This window comes from Saccostrea cucullata, unplaced genomic scaffold (assembly GCF_032062105.1).
Source record: "Saccostrea cucullata isolate Sc308-1 unplaced genomic scaffold, CSIRO_AGI_Scuc_v1 ctg2744, whole genome shotgun sequence".
Taxonomy (NCBI): domain Eukaryota; kingdom Metazoa; phylum Mollusca; class Bivalvia; order Ostreida; family Ostreidae; genus Saccostrea; species Saccostrea cuccullata.
This window is the reverse complement of record NW_026923407.1, coordinates 140,509-164,235: the sequence shown is the minus strand read 5'-3', so window position 1 is coordinate 164,235 and position 23,727 is coordinate 140,509. Positions and strand designations below refer to the sequence as shown.

The following is a 23,727-nucleotide window of genomic DNA, read 5'->3' as shown; positions in this document are numbered from 1 at the left end:
GAGCTATTTTTCGCCAGTTGGTCGGGAAAGGGCAACCGAACAATATTTAAGGAATTGCTGTCTAGTTAGTAGAGTATGCTAGGGCATCAATGATAGTTGGAAACATGGGATAATTTGCATAAAAGGGCAAAGCCAATTATGCATGATGTCCCTGGCCTTTGCTACTAACTAAACTGTGATTCCTTATATTTCCATTCCGGGATTTCATTTTGAAATAAAATTGTGATAGCCCCTGCCCTCTGACATCAGACAAAAAGACAGCAGCAAAGATTTACATGCATATTAGGTCTCCATAGGTTTCCATATATGGTAAAACATTTGGCCACCATATTGAATCTAGCTATCCTTAAAAAATGGAGGCTGCCCTGACCTGTTAGTGTCAGAAAGACAAGATTTATAAGCATACTAGGCCTTCTTAGCTCCTGATCTACATCTCTTACAACATAATTTCTTAAACAGAACAATGAATGGGCGAATTTAAAACGGGGGCAAAATTGTTCGCAAGTGCAAAAGAGCGAAAATAACACGGGGCGAAAATAACCCTGTATACAGTATATCCTGACAGTATGATATAGATAAAAAATATTGATTAACATAGGTACACTAGATTTTCAGAAAATTTATTTAGAAAAATAAAGAATTTTGAATGCATGTAATATATGACAAAGTTAAATCCTAAAGCACAATACAAGACATGGACATAATGTCAATCTAAAATAATTATCATGTTAATTGTTAATGGACAGGGAGTACCGTATAAATGGAAATTTAAGCGAGACGCAAATTTAGCGATTTGCGCTGAAAAACTGGTAATTCATTTTATTGAGATGTTATTTCAGTGATTTTAAATTGAATGTTAAAGAAGTCATAACAAATAAATTGCAATTAATTTTTAGCGATATTCAACTTTAGCGGTCTCAGCACCCTCGCTAGTAATGCCAAAATTAAATCCTCGCTTAAAATTCTACTTAATATACGGTATGAGTTCAAAATAAAAGAAAACCAAACATACAATGTATAATATCACACAGCTATTGTTAGAGTAAAACTAAACATACAATGTATAATATCCCACAGCTATTGTTAGAGTAAAACTAAACATACAATGTATAATATCACACAGCTATTTTTAGAGTAAAACTAAACATACAATGTATAATATCACACAGCTATTGTTAGAGTAAAACTAAACATACAATGTATAATATCACACAGCTATTGTTAGAGTAAAACTAAACATACAATGAATAATACCATAATTGGAAATTTTAGCGAGACGCAAATTTAGCGATTTCTACCTAAAATCTGGTATTTTATTTTTAGCGAGAAGCAATTTTAGCAATTTTTAAAATGCTCATTGAAGAAGTTATTACAAATAATACGCAATTAATTTTTAGCGATATTCAATTTTAGCAATGTCAGCACCCTCGCTAATAATGTCAAAATTAAATCCTCGCTAAAAATTCTACTTATACGGTATCACACTGCTATTTTTAGAGTAAAACTAAACATACAATGTATAATATCACACAGCTATTGTTAGAGTAAAACTAAACATACAATGTATAATATCACACAGCTATTGTTAGAGTAAAACTAAACATACAATGTATAATATCACACAGCTATTGTTAGAGTAAAACTAAACATACAATGAATAATACCGTATAAGTGGAAATTTTAGCGAGACGCAAATTTAGCGATTTCTACCTAAAATCTGGTATTTTATTTTTAGCGAGAAGCAATTTTAGCAATTTTTAAAATGCTCATTGAAGAAGTTATTACAAATAATACGCAATTAATTTTTAGCGATATTCAATTTTAGCAATGTCAGCACCCTCGCTAATAATGCCAAAATTAAATCCTCGCTAAAAATTCTACTTATACGGTATCACACTGCTATTTTTAGAGTAAAATTAAACATACAATGTATAATATCACACAGCTATTGTTAGAGTAAAACTAAACATACAATGTATAATATCACACAGCTATTGTTAGAGTAAAACTAAACATACAATGTATAATATCCATAGCTACAGATAAGAATCATCTGTACACCAACTATTATTTGCATCATCTTCTATTCAGATTCGTCAGTTTGAAATTAATCTGCAATGATTAATTTCCATGACGGAGGAAACATTCTCTACAAATCCTTAGCAAAATGAATGGTTCGTGGCGATGAATATTGGCTTGTTAAAGGAGGTCGCGAAACTCGCAGATATTTCTCGCATGTAAATAAAAGTTGGTTTACAGAACTAAACATACATTGTCAAATGAATAATATATCACACAGCTAGTGACAGAGTTTAAGGGCAACTTTTGAATTCTTTGACCTAATAACAAACATTTTGAAACTGAGAACATTGGTTTTGTTTGGATGCATGTCCATCAGGTGCTTACAAATACCTGCATATTGCATAAAGTTCTACATTTGCTGAATGATTTTGTATGGTTGCATTTTGTTGCCAAAATTTTATTTTCTTTCATATCTGTTGAGACCAAGAAAAAACTTAAGCATATACAAAGATTAGGGGAAAAAAGGCTAAAAAACGAATACCGTAAATCTGGAAATTTTTGCTGTAAATAAATTTTTAGCAAATTTGCGAGTTTGTATCATTTGCAAAAATATTTTTCTTAAAAAATAATTCAATAATAAGAAAATGTAAACAAAGCAGTGGTCATTCGCAAAATTTTGCAACGTAAAAAAACAATCAACAGCATTTTGACCCAGATTTGCAAAAATAAAATCGACGTAAAAATTTCCAGATTTACAGTATGTACAGTTGGAAATTTTTAATTATTAGAGAGGTTGAGATCTTAAACTTGTACGCGTACGTGTACTAGTAGATATTTTGACGTACACGTTATTTTTAATTTGTCTGTTGAGATTTTTATGACGTGTAACATGTACGTGTACACCGCGATCGGTGTCTCTGTTTCAACTATTTAGAAGGTTTTTTGTCGTCAGCTTGTAAACAAAACTTTATGAAAATAAGTGCTCTTGAAAGTAAACATCCTATATAATGTATAACGATCGCATTTTCACACATAAATTGGCTAATTTTTATTATTAAAGCTACACGTTTTCACTTACGTGTAGATTCCATTCTACAAGTTTTACGAACGTGTAGCAATCTTGACGTCACTAAAATTGATGACGTAATACACACAGAATTTAGGTTATTCCCCCACTAGACGTACCCGTACACGTATACGTTTGAAATCTCAACCTCTCTATTAGGACATGTCCTTGATACCTGAGATTCCTGTTCAACATAACAAAGTTCAACTGTTAGTATAACAATGCATGAATAACGCCAACACTTATTCAGTTAAATTTTAGACCTAAAGCATTTCTTATTTTTCCTTTAATTTATTTAGGCATCATGTTTCGTTGAAAAGACAGTTGGCATTGACTCTGGATGTGATGTACATGGGCCAGTAATTTTGATGTTGAATTAACAAAGGTGTCATAGCCAGTTCTACAATATCAAAATTGTAAAACTGCTTCCCCCTTTGTTTGGTCCTATATCTGTTAAATAATTGTCTTTTACCAAAAAAATCGATGTGGGAATATACAAAACGAAAGAAAAAGTGAGCTAGCTCACATACCCCACGCTCCCCCAAAACTTGACGGTGAAACACATAATGACACAGGCACAGTGCACTTTAAATACATAGTATAGATAAAAAAGGGCAATAATTGCAAAAAAATCTTCACATCAAAATGTCTTACATATGAGGACATTTAAATGTGGAATGAAGTTTCTAGATAAGTAATGGAATCCAAATTTCTTGGCATTATACAAATCCAAACATTAATTTGAAGTGTTTGGGGGGGGGGGGGGAGAGAGAAATTTTCTTGAATAATAGGCAAAACTCTTTGGGATAAAAGAAACTATGTACAACAGTTTAAGAGGAGTGGTGCTAACAAACTGTTCATCTCTATATTCTAAATATGGCCAAAAAGTCTAAGTTGGAAAGTGTGGAAATTCCCGGAAAAATAAAGGAATCGGAATTTCCTGGTAATATGCACATCTACATATTGTGTCCTAAATATCTACAAAGTTTGATGAAATTCTGTGCAGCGGTTTATGAGGAGTTGCGCTGACAAACTGTTCATCTCTATGTTCAAGGTATGGCCAAATGCCTAAGGTAAAAAGTGCGGAAATTCCCGGAAAAATAACGGAATCGGAATTTCCTGGTAATATGCACATCTACACATTGTGTCCTAAATACCTGCAAAGTTTGACGAAATTCTGTGCAGCGGTTTATGAGGAGTTGCGCTGACAAACTGTTCATCTCTATATTCAAGGTATGGCCAAATGCCTAAGTTAAAAAGTGCAGAAATTCCCGGAAAAATAATGGAATCGGAATTTCCTGGTAATATGCACATCTACACATTGTGTCCTAAGTACCTGCAAAGTTTGCCGAAATTCTGTGCAGCGGTTTATGAGGAGTTGCGCTGACAAACTGTTCATCTCTATATTCAAGGTATGGCCAAATGCCTAAGTTAAAAAGTGAGGAAATTCCTGGAAAAATAAAGGAATCGGAATTTCCTGGTAATATGCATATCTACACATTGTGTCCTAAGTACCTGCAAAGTTTGACAAAATTCTGTGCAGCGGTTTATGAGGAGTTGCGCTGACAAACTGTTCATCTCTATATTCAAGGTATGGCCAAATGCCTAAGTTAAAAAGTGCGGAAATTCCCGGAAAAAATAATGGAATCGGAATTTCCTGGTAATATGCACATCTACACATTGTGTCCTAAGTACCTGCAAAGTTTGACGAAATTCTGTGCAGCGGTTTATGAGGAGTTGCGCTGACAAACTGTTCATCTCTATATTCAAGGTATGGCCAAATGCCTAAGTTAAAAAGTGAGGAAATTCCCGGAAAAAATAATGGAATCGGAATTTCCTGGTAATATGCATATCTACACATTGTGTCCTAAGTACCTGCAAAGTTTGACGAAATTCTGTGCAGCGGTTTATGAGGAGTTGCGCTGACAAACTGTTCATCTCTATATTCAAGGTATGGCCAAATGCCTAAGTTAAAAAGTGAGGAAATTCCCGGAAAAATAATGGAATCAGAATTTCCTGGTAATATGCACATCTACACATTGTGTCCTAAATACCTGCAAAGTTTGACGAAATTCTGTGCAGCGGTTTATGAGGAGTTGTGCTGACAAACTGTTCATCTCTATATTCAAGGTATGGCCAAATGCCTAAGTTAAAAAGTGCGGAAATTCCCGGAAAAAATAATGGAATCGGAATTTCCTGGTAATATGCACATCTACACATTGTGTCCTAAATACCTGCAAAGTTTGACGAAATTCTGTGCAGCGGTTTAAGAGGAGTTGCGCTGACAAAAAAAGAGGACTGACTGACTGACGGACTGACTGACTGACTGACTGACTGACTGACGGACGGGTCAAAAACATTATACCTCCCGCAACTAGTTGCGTGGGGTATAAAAATATCGGTTTTTAAATTTTTTTTTCACAAAAAACATTTCTGTGTGGGAATATAGAGAAGACTTTGTCTTTTCTAATCAGCCTTTCTGTCAAACACAATGTGTCTTGTAAGTGTATGACAGATACTGAGCAATGGTTTATATACAACAACTTTTGTGTTGCTATTGATGGTTTTCTCAGTTTGAGATAGCTGCCAGTTGGTTTCTCTCAGTAAGTCCAGAAGGTTTAGAGGCCTCTGTGCCTTTTTAAATTCGTTAAATTTCTTGGTTAGATCACTCCAAACATGGCTTCCCCTCACAGTATTAAATCCTGCTGCATAGCCTGAAAAAATATGGACTGTTGTTAAAAATAGTTAAATGTGTATAATTTGGACCCAGGATATTAAAAAAAAAAATCATGCAATTAAACTCATTTAGAAACATGGACATTGCAAATTCACGGATTTAGCGAAGTCATCTTGGATCCCCAGCTATAAGAATGAAACTAATTTCTTATACAGATATAATGAATCACGGATATAGCAAGGTAATTTCATAGGTCCCAGTGACTTTGTTTTAACCAAGTTTTACTGTATAAAATTAAATAGGGTAAACTAAGCTAGAGGAGATCCTATATGGATATGCATAAACTTTCCCCAAAAGATGTGTTTGTGAAACCCTGATGCCCCCTTATGAAAGCTATTAGGGAGGATTGAAGTTTTTAAAATGCCAGTCAAACTACAAGGTCAAGGTCAAAATTGTTGGTATCCTAAGAAATTAGATCTTGTCATATAGAATACACCTGTGAAATATAAAAGCCATATTCCTAACTGTTCAAAATTTATGGTAAAGAATAAAGTTTTTAAAAGTGGGTCACTCTAATGTTAAGGTCGAATGATAAAAAGTATTTGGGCTTGTCACAATGAATGTACATAAAGTATGAAAGCCCTAGCACTAACTGTTCAAAAGTTATGTTCAAAGTTAAAGCTAGTTTGTAAATTTTCAGTAAAAATTCATCAAACTCCAGAGTAAATTTAAAGGTCAAAAGGTCACATTTGCAGTACCCAAAAGAAAGGTCTTGTCACAAGAAATACACCTGTGAAATATGAAAGTCATAGCCTATCCACTGAAAAGTAATATGGGTTAATTAAAATTTTTGCAAACAAACAGATGGACAGGGCAAGCTACAAACCTCTGAATCTTTTATTACAGGGGCATAAACATAAGCCCTTTTTGACAAAACATATTTTTTTACTACTCACCAAATGGAGTTGAGAACACTATGACACTATCGTCAATGCAGGGAGGCGAGTATACAATTTGGCTCTCGGGTGGAATCTGTGGAATTTTTGCTGAAATACCTGAAAGATTAAATTTCAGTGAGACTAGACTGGAGAAAACGTAATAGACATACATATATTAGATATATTGATCTGTGAAACCCGAAATAAGACTCGGATAAAAAAAGTAAAATAGGATGTACGTCATAATGGCATCACATAACAAAGAATCTGTCATGGATATATGCCGGATACCGTTCCATATGTAAAACTATCAGACTGTTTGACATATAGAACAGAGATGTCCCAAAAGTTAGAACAGTAATGTCCAAAAGTTACCTGCAGGAGTCCGATAATTACACAATGAGATTTCATTCATCCATTGTTTTCTACCCATCTGATAAGTAGATAAAAGAAATGAGACTGTCACAGTAAAAACCATGAAAACAGTGAGTGAAGTCGTTTCATTTCATTCATTCAATGGCAGTTGTTTAGCTAAGCAGGACAGGGGGCAGTTGTCAAGGATCTTATTTTTATTCTTTATTGAAATTTTTTATTTATAACATGTATGTGCATAAATTGACATTGCTACAGACATAATTTTTGGTGATATTTTAACTACACCATGGAAAGTAAAAATGTGCATTTTTATCCTGAAGTTTGAGTTTATATAGTGGAAATTCTAAGGTTTAAAAAGTGAGGCCATCGGGGAACAAAAATATATAGATTTGCAGACGCTTTTTCAGAAATGGATAAAGATTCACTTATTAAGAGTGCTGTATCAAAAAGACTTTTTAAACAAGAGGCCCATGGGCCACATCGCTCACCTGAGCACTGTGGCTTTAAAAAAGCAGAATTGGTTTATACTTGAAAAGCTTTAATCCAAAAGTAGTCCCAAGACCAATCATGGCTTTGCTATTCTTGAGAAGAAGATTTTTAAAGAATTTTCCTATACATTTCTATGTAAAACTTTGGTCGGCCATTTTGGCCCCGCCCTACCCCTGGGGGTCATGATTTGAACAAACTTGAATCTACACTACCTGAGGATGCTTCCATATAAATATGATCAATTATGGCTTTGCTATTCTTGAGAAGAAGATTTCTAAAGAATTTTCCTATATATTTCTATGTAAAACTTTGGTCGGCCATTTTGGCCCTGCCCTACCCCTAGGGGTCATGATTTGAACAACCTTGAATCTACACTACCTGAGGATGCTTCCATATAAATATGATCAATTATGGCTTTGCTATTCTTGAGAAGAAGATTTCTAAAGAATTTTCCTATATATTTCTATGTGAGAAGCTTTAGTCGACCATTGTTGGCCCCGCCCTACCCCTGAGGGTCATAATTTGAACAAACTTGAATCTACACTACCTGAGGATGCTTCCATATAAATATAATCAATTATGGCTTTGCTATTCTTGAGAAGAAGATTTCTAAAGAATTTTCCTATATATTTCTATGTAAAACTTTGGTCGGCCATTTTGGCCCCGCCCTACACCTGGGGGTCATGATTTGAACAAACTTGAATCTACACTACCTAAGGATGCTTCCATATAAATATGATCAATTATGGCTTTGCTATTCTTGAGAAGAAGATTTTAAAAGAATTTTCCTATATATTTCTATGTAAAACTTTGGTCGGCCATTTTGGCCCCGCCCTACCCCTGGGGGTCATGATTTGAACAAACTTGAATCTACACTACCTGAGGATGCTTCCATATAAATATAATCAATTATGGCTTTGCTATTCTTGAGAAGAAGATTTCTAAAGAATTTTCCTATATATTTCTATGTAAAACTTTGGTCGGCCATTTTGGCCCCGCCCTACACCCGGGTGTCATGATATCAACAAAATAGACTCTACACTACATGAGGATGCTTCCATATAAATATGATCAATTATGGCTTTGCTATTCTTGAGAAGAAGTTTTTTAAAGAATTTTCCTATATATTTCTATGTAAAACTTTGGTCGGCCATTTTGGCCCCGCCCTACCCCTGGGGGTCATGATTTGAACAAACTTGAATCTACACTACCTGAGGATGCTTTCATATAAATATGATCAATTGTGGCTTTGCTATTCTTGAGAAAAAGATTTCTAAAGAATTTTCCTATATATTTCTATGTAAAACTTTGGTCGACCATTTTGGCCCCGCCCTACCCCTGAGGGTCATGATTTGAACAAACTTGAATCTACAATACCTGAGGATGCTTCCATATAAATATGATCAATTATGGGTTTGCTATTCTTGAGAAGAAGATTTCTAAAGAATTTTCCTATATATTTCTATGTAAAACTTTGGTCGGCCATTTTGGCCCCGCCCTACCCCTGGGGGTCATGATTTGAACAAACTTGAATCTACACTACCTAAGGATGCTTCCATATAAATATGATCGATTATGGCTTTGTTGTTCTTGAGGAGAAGATTTTTAAAGAATTTTCCTATATATTTCTATGTAAAACTTTGGTCGGCCATTTTGGCCCCGCCCTACCCCTGGGGGTCATGATTTGTACAAACTTGAACCTACACTACCTGAGGATGTTTCCCCATAAGTTTCATCTTTCCTGGCACAGTGGTTCTTGAGAAGAAGATTTTTAAAACTTGCCACCAAATTTTCATTAATTCCCAATTATCTCCCCTTGAATGAAGGCATGGCCCTTCATTTGAACAAACTTGAATTCCCTTTACCCAAGGATACTTTGTGGCAAGTTTGGTTGAAATTGGCCCAGCGGTTCTTGAGAAGTCGAAAATGTGAAAAGTTTACAGACAGACGGACAGACAGACGGACGGACGGACGCCGGACAAAATGTGATCAGAAAAGCTCACTTGAGCCTTCGGCTCAGGTGAGCTAAAAAGGATTTAATGAATGGACATTGGATTATAATCTGTGAAATGTATAGGGATAGTATTTTTTAGAAATTCTTGACGCAATGTTTTGACGTTACATTGCCGTTAAGTGTGCTCCGCGGGTACAAAACATGTTGATTTTAAACTGAAGTAAATTGATTTCGGTTAAATCGAATGGAATGAAACTTTACACATCAACAAAACAAATATTTTAACATATTAGATAATAATAAATAGATTACATTCTTTAATAACGGAAATAAAATTGTACACGTGCATAACAAACTTCAAAATTCGTTTAAAATGGACTATTTTTTAGCAGCCAATCAATAACCAAAGCTAACAGGCTCCGCTCCTTCATTTACATACCGTTTCCCAAAGCGTACCGTTCACAAAACGAACCGTTCCTTGCAAGAAACGAAACGTACCGTCCACAAAGCGTACCGTTCCGTGCATAAAGCGAACTGTACCGTGCACAAAGCGTACCGTTCCGTGTACAAAGCGTACCGAACCGTACCGTACAAGTGGTGTAGTAGCACGATTTAGGATCTGTACTTACTTAGGCCTGTCGTTCCGTGAGGAACATAAGCCATCAACGACAAACCTCAAACGGACATATCATCCTAGCCCTACATATATTTTTATAAGCATAGGATATACTGTAAAACACTCTTAACATGCAATGTGCCAAGGATGGAGGAGTTTGTTTCATTATAAGCCCAATTTGTTATATTTGTTAATTAAGTTTATATTTTATTTTTAAGCCATGGGGAATGGAAATCACTGAGCTGTAAGCATCAATTCATTATAAGTCTGTTCGCTATAAGTGTGTTTTAATGTCTAGAACATTATAGGTGTATTAACTTTTTATAGTTATAATTTTTCAATGGGTATAACTTTTTTGTAACTTTTTCATAACTTTATAATAAGCATAACTTTTTTAGTTATAACTTTTTAAAGGTTTAACTTTTCATGGGTACCTGTATAACTTTTTCAGGTATAACTTTTTTGTAACTTTTTCCAATGTTTACATGGGTATAACTAAAGTATAACTTAGTAACTTTTTTTATAACTTTTTGTGTAACTTTTAATAATTAAGACTTTTTGTAGTTATAACTTTTTTGTAACTTTGATACACTTGCTGTATATTTATGTTGAATAAAAGTTGAAAAGTTATACAAAAGTTATAACTTTTTTTGTTTTTAAGTTATAATTAAATTATACCTCACTTAAAAACATGCCGCTTTTGCGGTTCCAAATTACGATAACTTAATTTTAACTTTTTTGTAACTTTTTTTAGTTACAAAAGCTATAACTAAGTTATAATTTTTTGGTATGGGAAAAAACACCATTTATGAAAGTTATATATATATATTATATACATAACTCATGTCACAAAAATTTGGAGACCTTCAAGACACTAAGAAATCAATTTTAAGACAGCTAGGCCTCTAGGTAACCTCTAAAATTTGGGGACCAGCTGCCACCTACAGTCAAACAAACATTAGTCACAAATGCAAATTTTTAGTTGCCAAGCAATTCTTTTGAGGCAAAAGTTAACAATATACTGTAAAACAAGAATATTTGGTGCACTACTAATTTTAGCGCCTTTGGAACAAGAGCCCCTGAACGCAAAAATTTATTGTGGGCTTACGGATTTCTAAACATTATTTTGTGTGCATGTGTTCACTGGTTCGAATCCCACTGTGGGATGTGGAGACTGGTCCTTTGGATGAGACTGTATAAACCGAGGTCCTGTGTCGCAGTACGTGCTGGCACGAAAAAGATCCCAGAATGGTCAATGGCCCAGAGTGACGAGTAAAGGACAAAATTTGTAGCTCTCCTTTGCAGCAAGTGGTGCACATGGCGTCTCCATATGAGTGAAAAATTCTCAAGAGGGACGTTAAACAACATACAATCAATCAATCAAAGCTTTTACATAAGTAGGCACTAAATGTAAACCAGAATTCATGATTATGTAATGCCCAAGGGTTACTGGATTTTTTATATACACGCTAGTGGACAGATGAGAAATTTTTTAAGAGTTATTTTGAAAAGTCAGCCCAGACTTGTGGATTTATTTTATTCAATTTGTAGTCGCTCCAAGACTATTTGTGAGATGTCCAGGTAATTTAATTGAAATTGGTGATCATTTATTTATGATTTATAAAAATTTATATTTTCTGAACTTCGGGTGGTCCCTTAAATCTAGCAAGTGACGTTGTGTAACCATATTTTGAAATATAAATTGTAGTTAATTTTATTAAATATCATTATTAATTTTGGAATATCAGAATATAGGGATGTTTGCATTGCTAAAAAACAAATGGGTGACCAAGAAAACACATGTCCATTGCTAAGAAAAATTTCCCCTTTTTAAAATTTCTTTCGAATCTATAGAAAAATAAAAATTGTTAAAAATGTTAAAAGTTCCAGAATTCGACAATTACCAAGTCAGTTTAAATGGTTGCCAATCTAGCAACTTCTGGAAAAATATTGGGTGCCATGGTGACTAACATGTAAGGTACCAAATCCAATGAATTATTACATGCACAACCTTTCAACTCTACACAGTTAAACTATAATCTTAAACTCAATGGAACTGAGAAACAAGAGGCCCATGACCAACAATGCTCACCTGAGTGTAACTTTGGCTCTGCTGATCTTCACCTGATTTTTTCTCCCTTTGTAATACCAAATGTGGCCCTGCCCTAGTATCCCATGAGTCATGATGTTAATTTAGAATCTACTCTACCCTAGCTAGGATGCTTCAACATAAGTTTCAGCTTTTCTGGCCCATATTGATTCTTGAGAAGATTTTAAAAGATTTTTCTATATACACATGTATTTTTGTAGTTCGAATTTTAATGCAAAAATTATATTGTCAAATGTAGCATCATCCTATCTTGGGGGGGGGGGGGTCATAATTTGAACAATTTAGAATCTACACTACCCCATGAATGCTTCCACATACTTGTAAGTTTCAATTTTTCTATTTTCTGGCCTGGTAGTTCTTTAGAAGATTTTAAGATATTTAAAACATATCTTAATGTGTAAATTATATACCCTTTTTTAGCCCTGCCCTATCAATGGTTCATGATTTGAACAAATTAAAATCTACATTACCCTATGATGCACCTACATAGTTTTCATTTTTTTTAGCCCATTGGTTCTTAAGAAGAAGATTCTTTCCAATAAATTTCAATGTTAAACTTAAGATTCCCTATTGTGGCCCCACACTATCCCTGGGGGTCATACTTGGAACAAATCAAAATCTTCACTACCCCCAGAATGCTTCTACCATGTCTACATAGGTTTGATCTTTTTTGACTCTGCAGTTCTTGAGAAGATTTTTTTTCTATATGTAAAAATTAGATTAACTAATGTGCCCCTGCCCTACCCTCAAAGATCATAAATTGAACAATTTAGAATCTACAATACCCCAGGATGCTTTTAAATAAGATTCAGATTTTCATCAGTGTTTCTTGAGAAGATTTCTAAAACATTTTTTAAACATATTTCAAAGTAATTTTTATTAATGACCCCACCTTATTTTTGTCTTTTCTTGATTATTTCCCCTTGGAAGGGGGCTTGGCTTTTCATTTTCAAAAAACTCCCCTTCACTAAAGGATGCTTTGGTGAAAATTGGCCGAGTGATTCTTGAGAAGAAGTAGAAAATGTTAAAAGTTTACAGATTGATGGACGGACAGACAGATATCAAAAAGATGACAGACAACGGGTGATCAGAATTGTTCACTTGAGATTTCAGCTCAGTTGAGCTAAAAACTTATATCTGAGGGTCTGAGATACTGAGAGCAAGTTTAGTACCTAAAGAAAATGTGCTTGACACTTCAAATCACTTTGACATATTCATGATAGGTGTTCAAGACAACTAAATTCAGCTGCATGTACATCAATATTTTTAAAAATTATATAGTTTTTAAAATAAATTTTTCAAACCTGATGAATTGCTTGCAGTTGGGGTTAGGTCTTCAATCTGTTCCTGGCCTATATATTGTTGCTCTTTTAATCTCCTGCCAAGCTCATTTAATGCTTCTCCACTTCTTCCAACAAGCAAAATATTTCCCTCAAATAAATGTGCTGAAATATTGCCTCTGTGATATTCTGAGCTCATTTCTTTGCATTTTTTTTGGAGTAAATCTTCATCAGTGAGAATTGCTTTTGCTCTAATAACTTTTATGTTGTAGGTGTTTTTTACACTGTTAATGGCATCTTCTATTTCACCTCTGATGGTGGTAGGATCAGCAGAAACTTTGGAACCAAGTCCAATGTTAACTTCTTCACTAACTTCAGGAAATTTATACCCCATGCTTGAAAGGATTTTTTGAAGATCATCCTTTGTGTCTTTATTTTCCACCAGAAACATTAGTGTGAAGAAATCTGTAAGACTGCAAAATATTCTAAACACATATTTTTGGACTTCCCTATAAAGCAGAGGTATCTCAAAAGTCCGGTCATTTTCTTCAGATTCCCTGTCAATGTCTTCACAACAGACATTAAGGTCTGTTACAGTAGATTCTGAAAAAGAACAAAATGGTTACTCCTAAACTTTAAATATCAATTCAGTGATTGATGTAATTGATATGCAAAATATTCACACACATTTAAAATTGTCTTCTTTTTAACCATTTAAAAGTAAAATTTAAAGACATACAGTCAAACCTGTATTAAGGAGTCACCTATGGGATGCATGAAAGGTGACCATAATTTATAGTTAGAGATGACCTTTAAATAGAGGTTCATCTTTTATATACAAATATGCTTTTGTGCACGGACTGTGAAATTCACAAATTTTGTTTCCCTTCACCTATACTGTAAAAATGGTTATTTACACTGGTTGATAAGAATGTGTTATAGATAAAAAAAATTATGGAGTGATTGCATGTTCATAATTAACATGGAGTTGTTCTCCTTTGAAAACCTTTACAGAAATTTCTGATAAGTGACTTCCCTGTTATAAGCGATTTATTCTTTTACTTATAAGTTGTTTATTCTGGACTTACACTTCACTGATACATTTAATTTATAAGTGATTAATATGTTACTCATTAGGATTTTATATGCAAATGAGCTGCTCGACCTATAAGTGACTTATAAGCCACTATTAGCCACTTATGCTTTATGCAAGTATAGTCACTTATAAGTGATTATAAGTGACTTATAAGTCAAGCATTAACCCTTCATACTTTATCAAGTATTAAAACATTTTTGTTATGTAATCCTTTGTGTTTTTAGTACATTATATAGCATAATATATTTGGATATTTAAAACCTGTACATTAAGTCACCTGTAACTGTACATTAAGTTGGCAAAACTCTCAATTCTTAACTTAATCTACAGCTTTTTGTCAACTTAATGTACAATTACAGGTAACTTAATGTACAGGCTTTAAATGTTGAAAACAATACTTAGTCACTTATAAGTGTCTTTAAGTGACTTATAAGTGAAGTACAACACTACCTGTAAGATCTTAATTTAGAACAGAACTTCCAACCATGCAGGGGTTGCATGATATGTTCAGAGCTATTTTTTACATATACACATGTATCTGCACTTTAGATGATATAATCAAGTAAAAATTTTATGGAAAAAAATCTCTTTCATATGAAATTTCTTTGATGATGCAAACTTAACATATTAATTCAGTTTACAAACAAAAATGTTGAACAAAAAGGCAACAAGATTTAATGACCTTGAGGCTTCTTCAAATTTATTAAATCTGAAAGCAACTGAGTCAATTAATTCAAAATTTCAGGCAAAGGAAGTTAAAATAGAGAGATGATGTAAATAGAACCTACTTGTTGTACCTGATGTGAAGGCATACTCAAAATAAATCTAAAATCATCCTTTCACAGACACAAACTTGGTTTCAAATTCTTGTTGCTGATCTCTGCAGAGACAAACTTTCTGACTGGCTACCTTGAATACCCATAATGCTCCTTGAGAGAAGTCTAGTATAGGGTAAAAATTCTAAGTCCACACTTATACTTCGCTCATATTATACTGATCTTCACTTATAAGTGAGGTATAAGTGAAATATTCACTGATATGTAGCTCATCTTTACTTATAAGTGAAGTATTAACAAAATCCGTTCCTCACTTATACTTACTTTGACTTATAGTACACTTATAAGTAAATTTCAAAATTTATAAGTGACTTATAAGTTGCTAATAATGGATTATAAAACACTTATAAGTAATTCTATTAGTTCTTTCTGTAATAGAATTACAAATAATTCCAAACAAAACAGAAAAGGATTTATGATATTACACTTTCATGTAAATTAGTTGAATCTGATTGGTCGAGAAACATTTGTTAAAAAACACTATTACCCACTGAATAATGAAGCCACGCCCTCCAGCGTAGCAACATTCAACATTGCTTGACGACAGGTGATATTCCAAAAAATAGCGACTGCGCAGAATTTATGCGCACACGGTTTACTGTTAAATGTATTTGTATAAAACATTCAGTATAATATAATATATATTGCATGTAGTTGAGTGTACAGTGTAACATTGAAAATTTTCACCCCTCAAAAACCATTGTCAACCTCGGCTGTGCCTCGGTTAAAAAAAATTAAGGTACTGTATGAAACTCTTTTCATAGGATACCTACTTTTGCAAATAAAATTATTTTAAATTAATTGCTTTAATATTTTACTTTCTATCGATATCTATTCATACATAAACAATCTTCATTACAACCAAAGATCATTCCATAATTCCTTATACTTCTCGAGATATTCTGAAATCAATTCCCAAATCGACCTAAATTTTTTTACTTGACATCATCTTGCCAAGGCCAAAATAAAATTATAGTTTGTTTGGAATTGCCGCCCACCTCATTGAAATGCCCCCCGCCGAAAAAATTTTATTGGCAAAAAAAAAGAACTTTTTTTTTATTGTTTTTTTTTAACCGTATTACAATGTTAACGAGTTCTTTATAACGTCGGGTTTGGTATCCGTATAAATTAAACAACGCAGATCAATAAAACCCTTTTTTCGTAGTATTCATAATACTACAATTACAAGCACCTAAGTAAACACAAGAGGCCCAGGGGCCACAGCGCTCACCTGAGCACATCAGGCTTGAATTTACTCCCCCCCACCCCCCCCCCACTCCAGGCGTTCATCATTTAAACAAACTAGAATCTACACTACCTGAGGATGATTCCATATAAATATCACTAATCATAGCTTTGAAGTACTTGAAAAGAAGATTTTAAAAGGTTTCCCTGTATATATCCCTATGTAAAACTTGGGTTGGCCATTTTGGCCCCACCCTTACCTCGGGGGTCATGATTTGAACAAACTTGAATCTACACTACCTGAGGATGATTCCACATGAGTTTCATCTTTCATGGCCCAGTGATTCTGGAGAAGAAGATTTTTAAAGATTTTTCCTATATATTCCTATGTAAAACTAGGGTTGGCCATTTTGACCACACCTTTGCCCCAGGGGTCATGATTTGAACAAACTTAAATCTGCTCTACCTGAGGATGATTCCACATGAGTTTCATCTTTCCTGGCCCAGTGGTTCTGGAGAACAAGATTTTTAAAGATTTTTTCTATATATTCCTATATAAAACTTGGGTCGGCCATTTTGGCCCCGCCCTAGCCCCGGGGGTCATGATTTGAACAAACTTAAATCTGCTCTACCTGAGGATGATTCCACATGAGTTTCATCTTTCCTGGCCCAGTGGTTCTGGAGAAGAAGATTTTTAAAGATTTTTCTTATATATTCTTATGTAAAACTTGGGTCGGCCATTTTGGCCCCACCCTAGCCCCAGGGGTTATGATTTGAACAAACTAGAATCTACACTACCTGAGGATGATTCCACATGAGTTTCATCTTTCCCGTCCTAGTGGTTCTTGAGAAGAAGATTTTTCTTATATATTCCTATGTAAAACTAGGGTCGACCATTTTGGCCCCATCCTTGCCCCGGGGGTCATGATTTGAACAAACTTAAATCTGCTCTACCCGAGGATGATTCCACATGAGTTTCATCTTTCCTGGCCCAGTGGTTATGGAGAAGAAGATTTTTAAAGATTTTTCCTATATATTCCTATGTAAAACTTGGGTCGGCCATTTTGGCCCCACCCTAGCCCCGGGGGTCATGATTTGAACAAACTTGAATCTACACTACCTGAGGTTGCTTCCACATGAGTTTCATCTTTCCTGGCCCAGCGGTTCTGGAGGAGAAGATTTTTTTAAAATGCCATTAATTTTTAACAAATTCATGATTATCTCCCCTTGGAAAAGGGGTGGCCCTTCATGTGAACAAATTTGAATCCCCTTCACCCAAGGATACTTTTTGCCAAGTTTGGTTGAAATTGGCCCAGTGGTTCTTGAGAAGAAGATGAAAATGTGAAAAGTTTACGACAACAACGACAACGACGACAACAACGACAGACGACGGACAAATTTTGATCAGAAAAGCTCACTTGAGCCTTCGGCTCAGGTCAGCTAAAAATGGAAAGTATTAATGTTGAGGAGGTTTAAACTGGAATTTTTTTCATGGATTTGCTTTTTTGTAGCAACTTAATTTCCTTGTGTTTGCTTTCCATCAATTTTTTTTCTTACATTTTTTTTTTGGTTTCTGGACATATTTTACCTTTATTTCATACTCCTTTTTTGTTTTTTGAATACCGTCCTATTTTGTTTTCATTGCCATCCGATTATATATTTATTGGACAAGTAATTATTATCTGACGGCTACAGGTAAATTTTTTTTATAATGCAAGAACAAAGGCATGACATCACAGCAATGTTTTCATTAAATTTTATTCAGTGGTATAAGAGAAATTGCGGATAAGAGATGGATACCCTTCAATATTATAGAAAGAATGGCAGGTGAATGTTCCACTATGGGAAACCGAAAATGTGTCCAGTCAAAATATAAAATAAAAGGTGCCCAATGGCACTATGTAACAAATATTTTGTGAAAGTTTCATTATATTTCATTTAGTGGTATAAGGTCCTGGAGGAGTTGCAAGATAGGAGATAGGTACCCTAAAACGTAACAGACAGACGGATGTACAGCTAGACAGGTGGACGGACACCCCGATCACTAACCTCCTACTTTTCAAGCAGGGGGTATTAAAAATATACATGCAGAATTATGAATCTTGGACAGGTTGTAATTATATGATTTAAATCATACTAAAGCTAAAAGAGAACTAGGATCTTAAAAGAACTTGACAATAATTTCTGTTTTAAAATTAACTTTATTATATCCCCGGCTTGAAAAGTGGGAGGGTATACAGTAATCGGGATGTCCATCTGTCTGATATGCTTTGGGTTACCCATCTCTTATCCATATTTTCTCTCATACCACAAAATGAAATTTGATGAGACTTTCACAGAATCTTTATTACATATTGCCATTGGGCACCTCCTATTTTACTTTTTGATCTGAGACATATTTTGGGTTTCTCATGGCAAAACATGGACACTGCCATTATATTCATATGGGAGATGGTGGTATAATTTAGTGAGCTCATTGCTCACAGTACCTCTAGGTTGATAGTAAGAAAAACTAGAGGTACTTGTGAGTATTGTCAATGCTCACTAAATATGTGTCCAATCAAAATTAAACAGAAGGTGCACAATTGGTACTACTACTATATAAATACAACAAATATTCTGTGAAAAGTCTCCTTAAATATCACTTATTGGTGTAAGAGGAGTTAGGGATAACTTGAGAGATGGGTACAGGATAGACAGATGAATGGAAACCAAATCACTACAGTGGAACCTTATTTATCCGTATACTTTTGTACCTAGTCAATTTGTCCGGATATGTGAAGCGTCCGGATACCTGAATTACCAGTTAAACAAGACAAATTAAATAACGTTAAAAAATTCTGTTCCCATGAAAAATCATACAGATACTGAAGCGTCCGCTATCTGGTGTCTGGATATCTGAAGGTCCACTGTATATACCCCCATCCCCTCTGCCTTTCAAGAAGGGTGTTTTTAAGTGAATACCCAGTATTAAATTAGATTAAAAATAATGACATGCAGAAATATGTACCCCGGTACAGTGGAGTCACCAATTCCGGGTCGTCTCCAATTTCAGGTCACTCGCATGTATTTTATGCCATATTGTTAAAATTTAAGCGCAAAAAAACTCATGAATACGCTGGTCGTGAAGAACTGGTCTTTCTGTCTGTAATTAATTACAAAATTTTGAATATCAACTTTAAGAGAGCATCCGACAATCGAAATTCTGAAACGCACGCATTATAGACTTGGATGTTTCTGCTACGGTGACGGGCTACTTTCGTTTTTGTTCGCTGCAAAAAGGCTGATATAAAAGTTCTAGATAAATAATGAGAGCTTGAAAGTATGGCAAATGCATTTAGTTTCAACTCAGAAATCAATCATAATGATCGCTGCCTAAATAAATCATAATGATTATTAAATTAAACTGTAGTAGTTTCTCCAGTTGCGCGTCACGTAATCTCGTGGCATGAACATTTCAAAATTCTATGTACAAAACCAATCGATAACCATGTATTTACCTTGATTATCAAAAGTATTCTAACTGAAAAATATTTTTTCTAAAAATTTAAATCGAGTTAACCCTTCAAATGCATTTTTTAAATAAATGAATTTAATTGTATTATTTTTAATCCTCATACATTTTTTTTTAATTCTGCATACTGCAATTTGTTTTGTTGTAATTGTTTTAAAAATAATTTAAACATATTTCTGTGGTTGTTTTACTTTTTTCCCAAGCTGCATGAATTGATTTATGTTACAACATCATAAAAATTGTATTCCGAAACTGAAGGGACATAACTCTGTCAAAAATTTCTTGATCAAACCTTAAACAGAACCTGACTAAATATTTCTAAGATAAATCTGTATGCTAAATTTCATTTCAGTATGTGCAACTGCTGTGAAGAAAATGTCGAAAAGAAATAATTGAAATTTTCTAAGTCCAAGGAGCATAACTCTGTCTAAAATGGCTTGATTGTACCCAAAACAGAACTTATCCTAGTAGATATTCTAATGATAAATCTGTATACCAAATTTCATATCAGTATGTGCAACCACTGTGAAGAAAATGAACAGAAACTTGGTAGACCGACAGACTTACTGACAGACAACAGAGAAGCAATGTGTCCTCCCTTCTTCAAAAGGAGGCATAAATATAAGCTCTTTTCTTCTTTGACTATAGCCGACCCACGAATTTAAAACTACAGAAATACATGATGTAATGAAATTAAAACTTGCCTGACACACTTCCATCTTGTCCAACAAATAACTGTACACCTTCATCTGATCCCGGATTTTTAGTTTGGTTTTCTAGTGGGGTCGGTAGAAATTCAACTGAAGTACCTGAAAGATTAGATTTCAGTGAGACTGGAGAAATTATAGACAAACCATAAATCAGGAAATTTTAACTGTTACAATGATAAATTTTAAGCTTGCATTGCAATTGCTTAAAACATAATTATTTGCTTGTAAGGCTCAATATATAAATTTTACATGTACATGTATTTTAGAAGAACTTGGATTTAATTCTACAACTAGTGGTACTGGGGTAATCCAACTTATACTCATAGTTCCCTTTCTAAGGAGAAAATTCTTTAAAATCATATGTCAATCTTGAAAATTTTTAATATCCCAAAGAACAAAAATGATTTTGAACTATAAGTGAGATTGAGACCAAAAGTGAGCTCGTCTAAATTTTATGGCCCCCAGGCTTGCTTTTCAGTGAAAATGAAACTCATAAATTAAAGATATATATGCAGTATTAGTGTTTTATTTTTAAAGAAATAAATAAATGTAGTATCTCATCAAGTTATATAAGTTACATACTTTCTGCAAATAAGACAATCCCACTCAATCACATCAAAAAGTTATGAAATATTATTTAGTAAAACTTATTTTCTCTCCGAATCAGATATTAAACCGCCCCTTATTGAAATATTCATGCTCACAGCAAACAGCGGTCCAATCTCATGAATGAGCCGAAAAGCATGATGGGCTACTACATGTTTATTTTACTACAAACACGTGGGTTAGGGAAATTTAGGATGCAATTTCAAATGACTGCTGGAAAGCCAATTAAAAATTTTTTGAACGTGTTTGAGAAAAATACGAAGAATAGATATTAATTAAGAATTCCCATGCTCACTTTAACAAACAAATTCAGGTTTCCTTGTTCAAAAATACTTTGAAATACCGCTCACAAAGTCTCCACAAGTAAATAAGACTCCAGATTTTAAACTCAATATTCGTAAATTTGCAATATAACTGGTTGAATTAACTGTTGCTTAGTTATTTGTTTCTAAAAATTTAAAGTTCATTCATTTATAAAAAGAAGAAAAGACTTAAGTTGCACGTTTTTTTTTAAAAAAAAATCCCCTCTGTATTAATTCTCATGTGCATTGATCGTAGAACGTGTGTTGAGTAGCATACTTGTCTGTGTGTTTCGAAGTTGTATACATGTACTTTGTAAACATTGTCAATACGTGAGCACACCTCAAAGTTAATTGCTTTTTGTACCATGGAATAGTCATGTGAAATTGACTTTTCACTGAAATCACAGCAAGGAGAAAGCTGTAAACAAACAGACTTGTACAATGGGGCGAGGAAAACCCTAATTTTTATCATTGTTAATCATTTGTATGTATATGTGAGCATGGGATTAGTAGATATAACAAGAGGCCCAGGGGCCACAGCGCTCACCTGAGCACATCAGGCTTGAATTTACTCCCCCCCCCCCCCTCCAGGCGTTCATCATTTGAACAAACTAGAATCTACACTACCTGAGGATGATTCCATATAAATATAAAAAATCATAGCTTTGAAGTACTTGAAAAGAAGATTTTAAAAGGTTTCCCTATATATCCCTATGTAAAACTTGGGTCGGCCATTTTGGCCCCACCCTTGCCCCGGGGGGTCATGATTTGAACAAACTTAAATCTGCTCTACCTGAGGATGATTCCACATGAGTTTCATCTTTCCTGGCCCAGTGGTTCTGGAGAAAAAGATTTTTAAAGATGTTTCCTATATATTCCTATGTAAACTTGGGTCGGCCATTTTGGCCCCACCCTAGCCCCGGGGGTCATGATTTGAACAAACTTGAATCCACACTACCTGAGGATGATTCCACATGAGTTTCATCTTTCCTGGCCCAGTGGTTCTGGAGAAAAAGATTTTAAAAGATTTTTCCTATATATTCCTATGTAAAACTTGGGTCGGCCATTTTGGCCCCACCCTTGCCCCGGGGGTCATGATTTGAACAAACTTGAATCTACACTACCTGAGGATGCTACCACATGAGTTTCATTTTTCCTGGCCCAGCGGTTCTGGAGAAGATGATTTTTTAAAATGCTATAAATTTTTCACAAATTCATAATTATCTCCCCTTGGAAGGGGGCGTGGCCCTTCATTTGAACAAACTTGATTCCCCTTCACCCAAGGATATTTTGTGCCAAGTTTGGTTGAAATTGGCCCAGTGGTTCTTGAGAAGAAGAAGAATATGTGAAAAGTTTACGACAACAACGACGACGACGACGACAGACAACAGACAAATTTTGATCAGGAAAGCTCACTTGAGCCTTCGGCTCAGGTGAGCTAATAATGTACATAATGCATTAAGCATGTAAAATGCTTGGAAAAACGATCACGTCTTTCCGAGAGCGATTTAAAAAAAAGCCTTATCGAAAAACACATGTACATGTAGCATTTTATGTAGTAACCTGTAATCCAACTCATTGACAATAGTTTCCTAGACCTGATGATTCTCGCGATACTTTTACTGTGCACATACGCAGATCCAGCATAAACGTCAATCCTTCATAAATATGCATTAGAATATCATGTTCTTTTCCTGACCAGTACTTTGTTAATAACGAATAATATTTCGTCGAATTTGCAAGAATGCTTTATTTTTTATAGCTTATCATACTTTTTTACAGGAATTTTTGTTTGGTTTCAGTTGTGCAAAAATACTGTTTAACACGGCATATATATCTTTAAACAAATAAGTTGATGAAACAAGAATTTCAACAGTTTTTTTCAATAAAAATGAAACTTGTGATACATGTATTAAACAATCAAGTTAATGAAACAAGAATATCAACAGTC

At 34.3% G+C, this 23,727-nt stretch overlaps 1 protein-coding gene across 1 annotated transcript in view; it reads right to left on the bottom strand.

The window, feature by feature from the left end:
* Positions 1 to 5,502: 5,502 nt before the first annotated feature.
* The window catches only part of LOC134263932 (uncharacterized), a 29,377-nt gene continuing 11,152 nt past the window's right edge, over positions 5,503 to 23,727 (bottom strand). Inside the window, exons 5-8 of the mRNA XM_062746286.1 lie at positions 20,863 to 20,967; positions 13,552 to 14,130; positions 6,722 to 6,820; positions 5,503 to 5,802 (exon numbers count right to left, since the gene is read on the bottom strand). Coding sequence (XP_062602270.1) covers positions 5,555 to 5,802; positions 6,722 to 6,820; positions 13,552 to 14,130; positions 20,863 to 20,967 — 1,031 coding nt within the window. The 3' untranslated portion in view covers positions 5,503 to 5,554. The remainder of the gene's footprint in view (positions 5,803 to 6,721; positions 6,821 to 13,551; positions 14,131 to 20,862; positions 20,968 to 23,727) is intronic.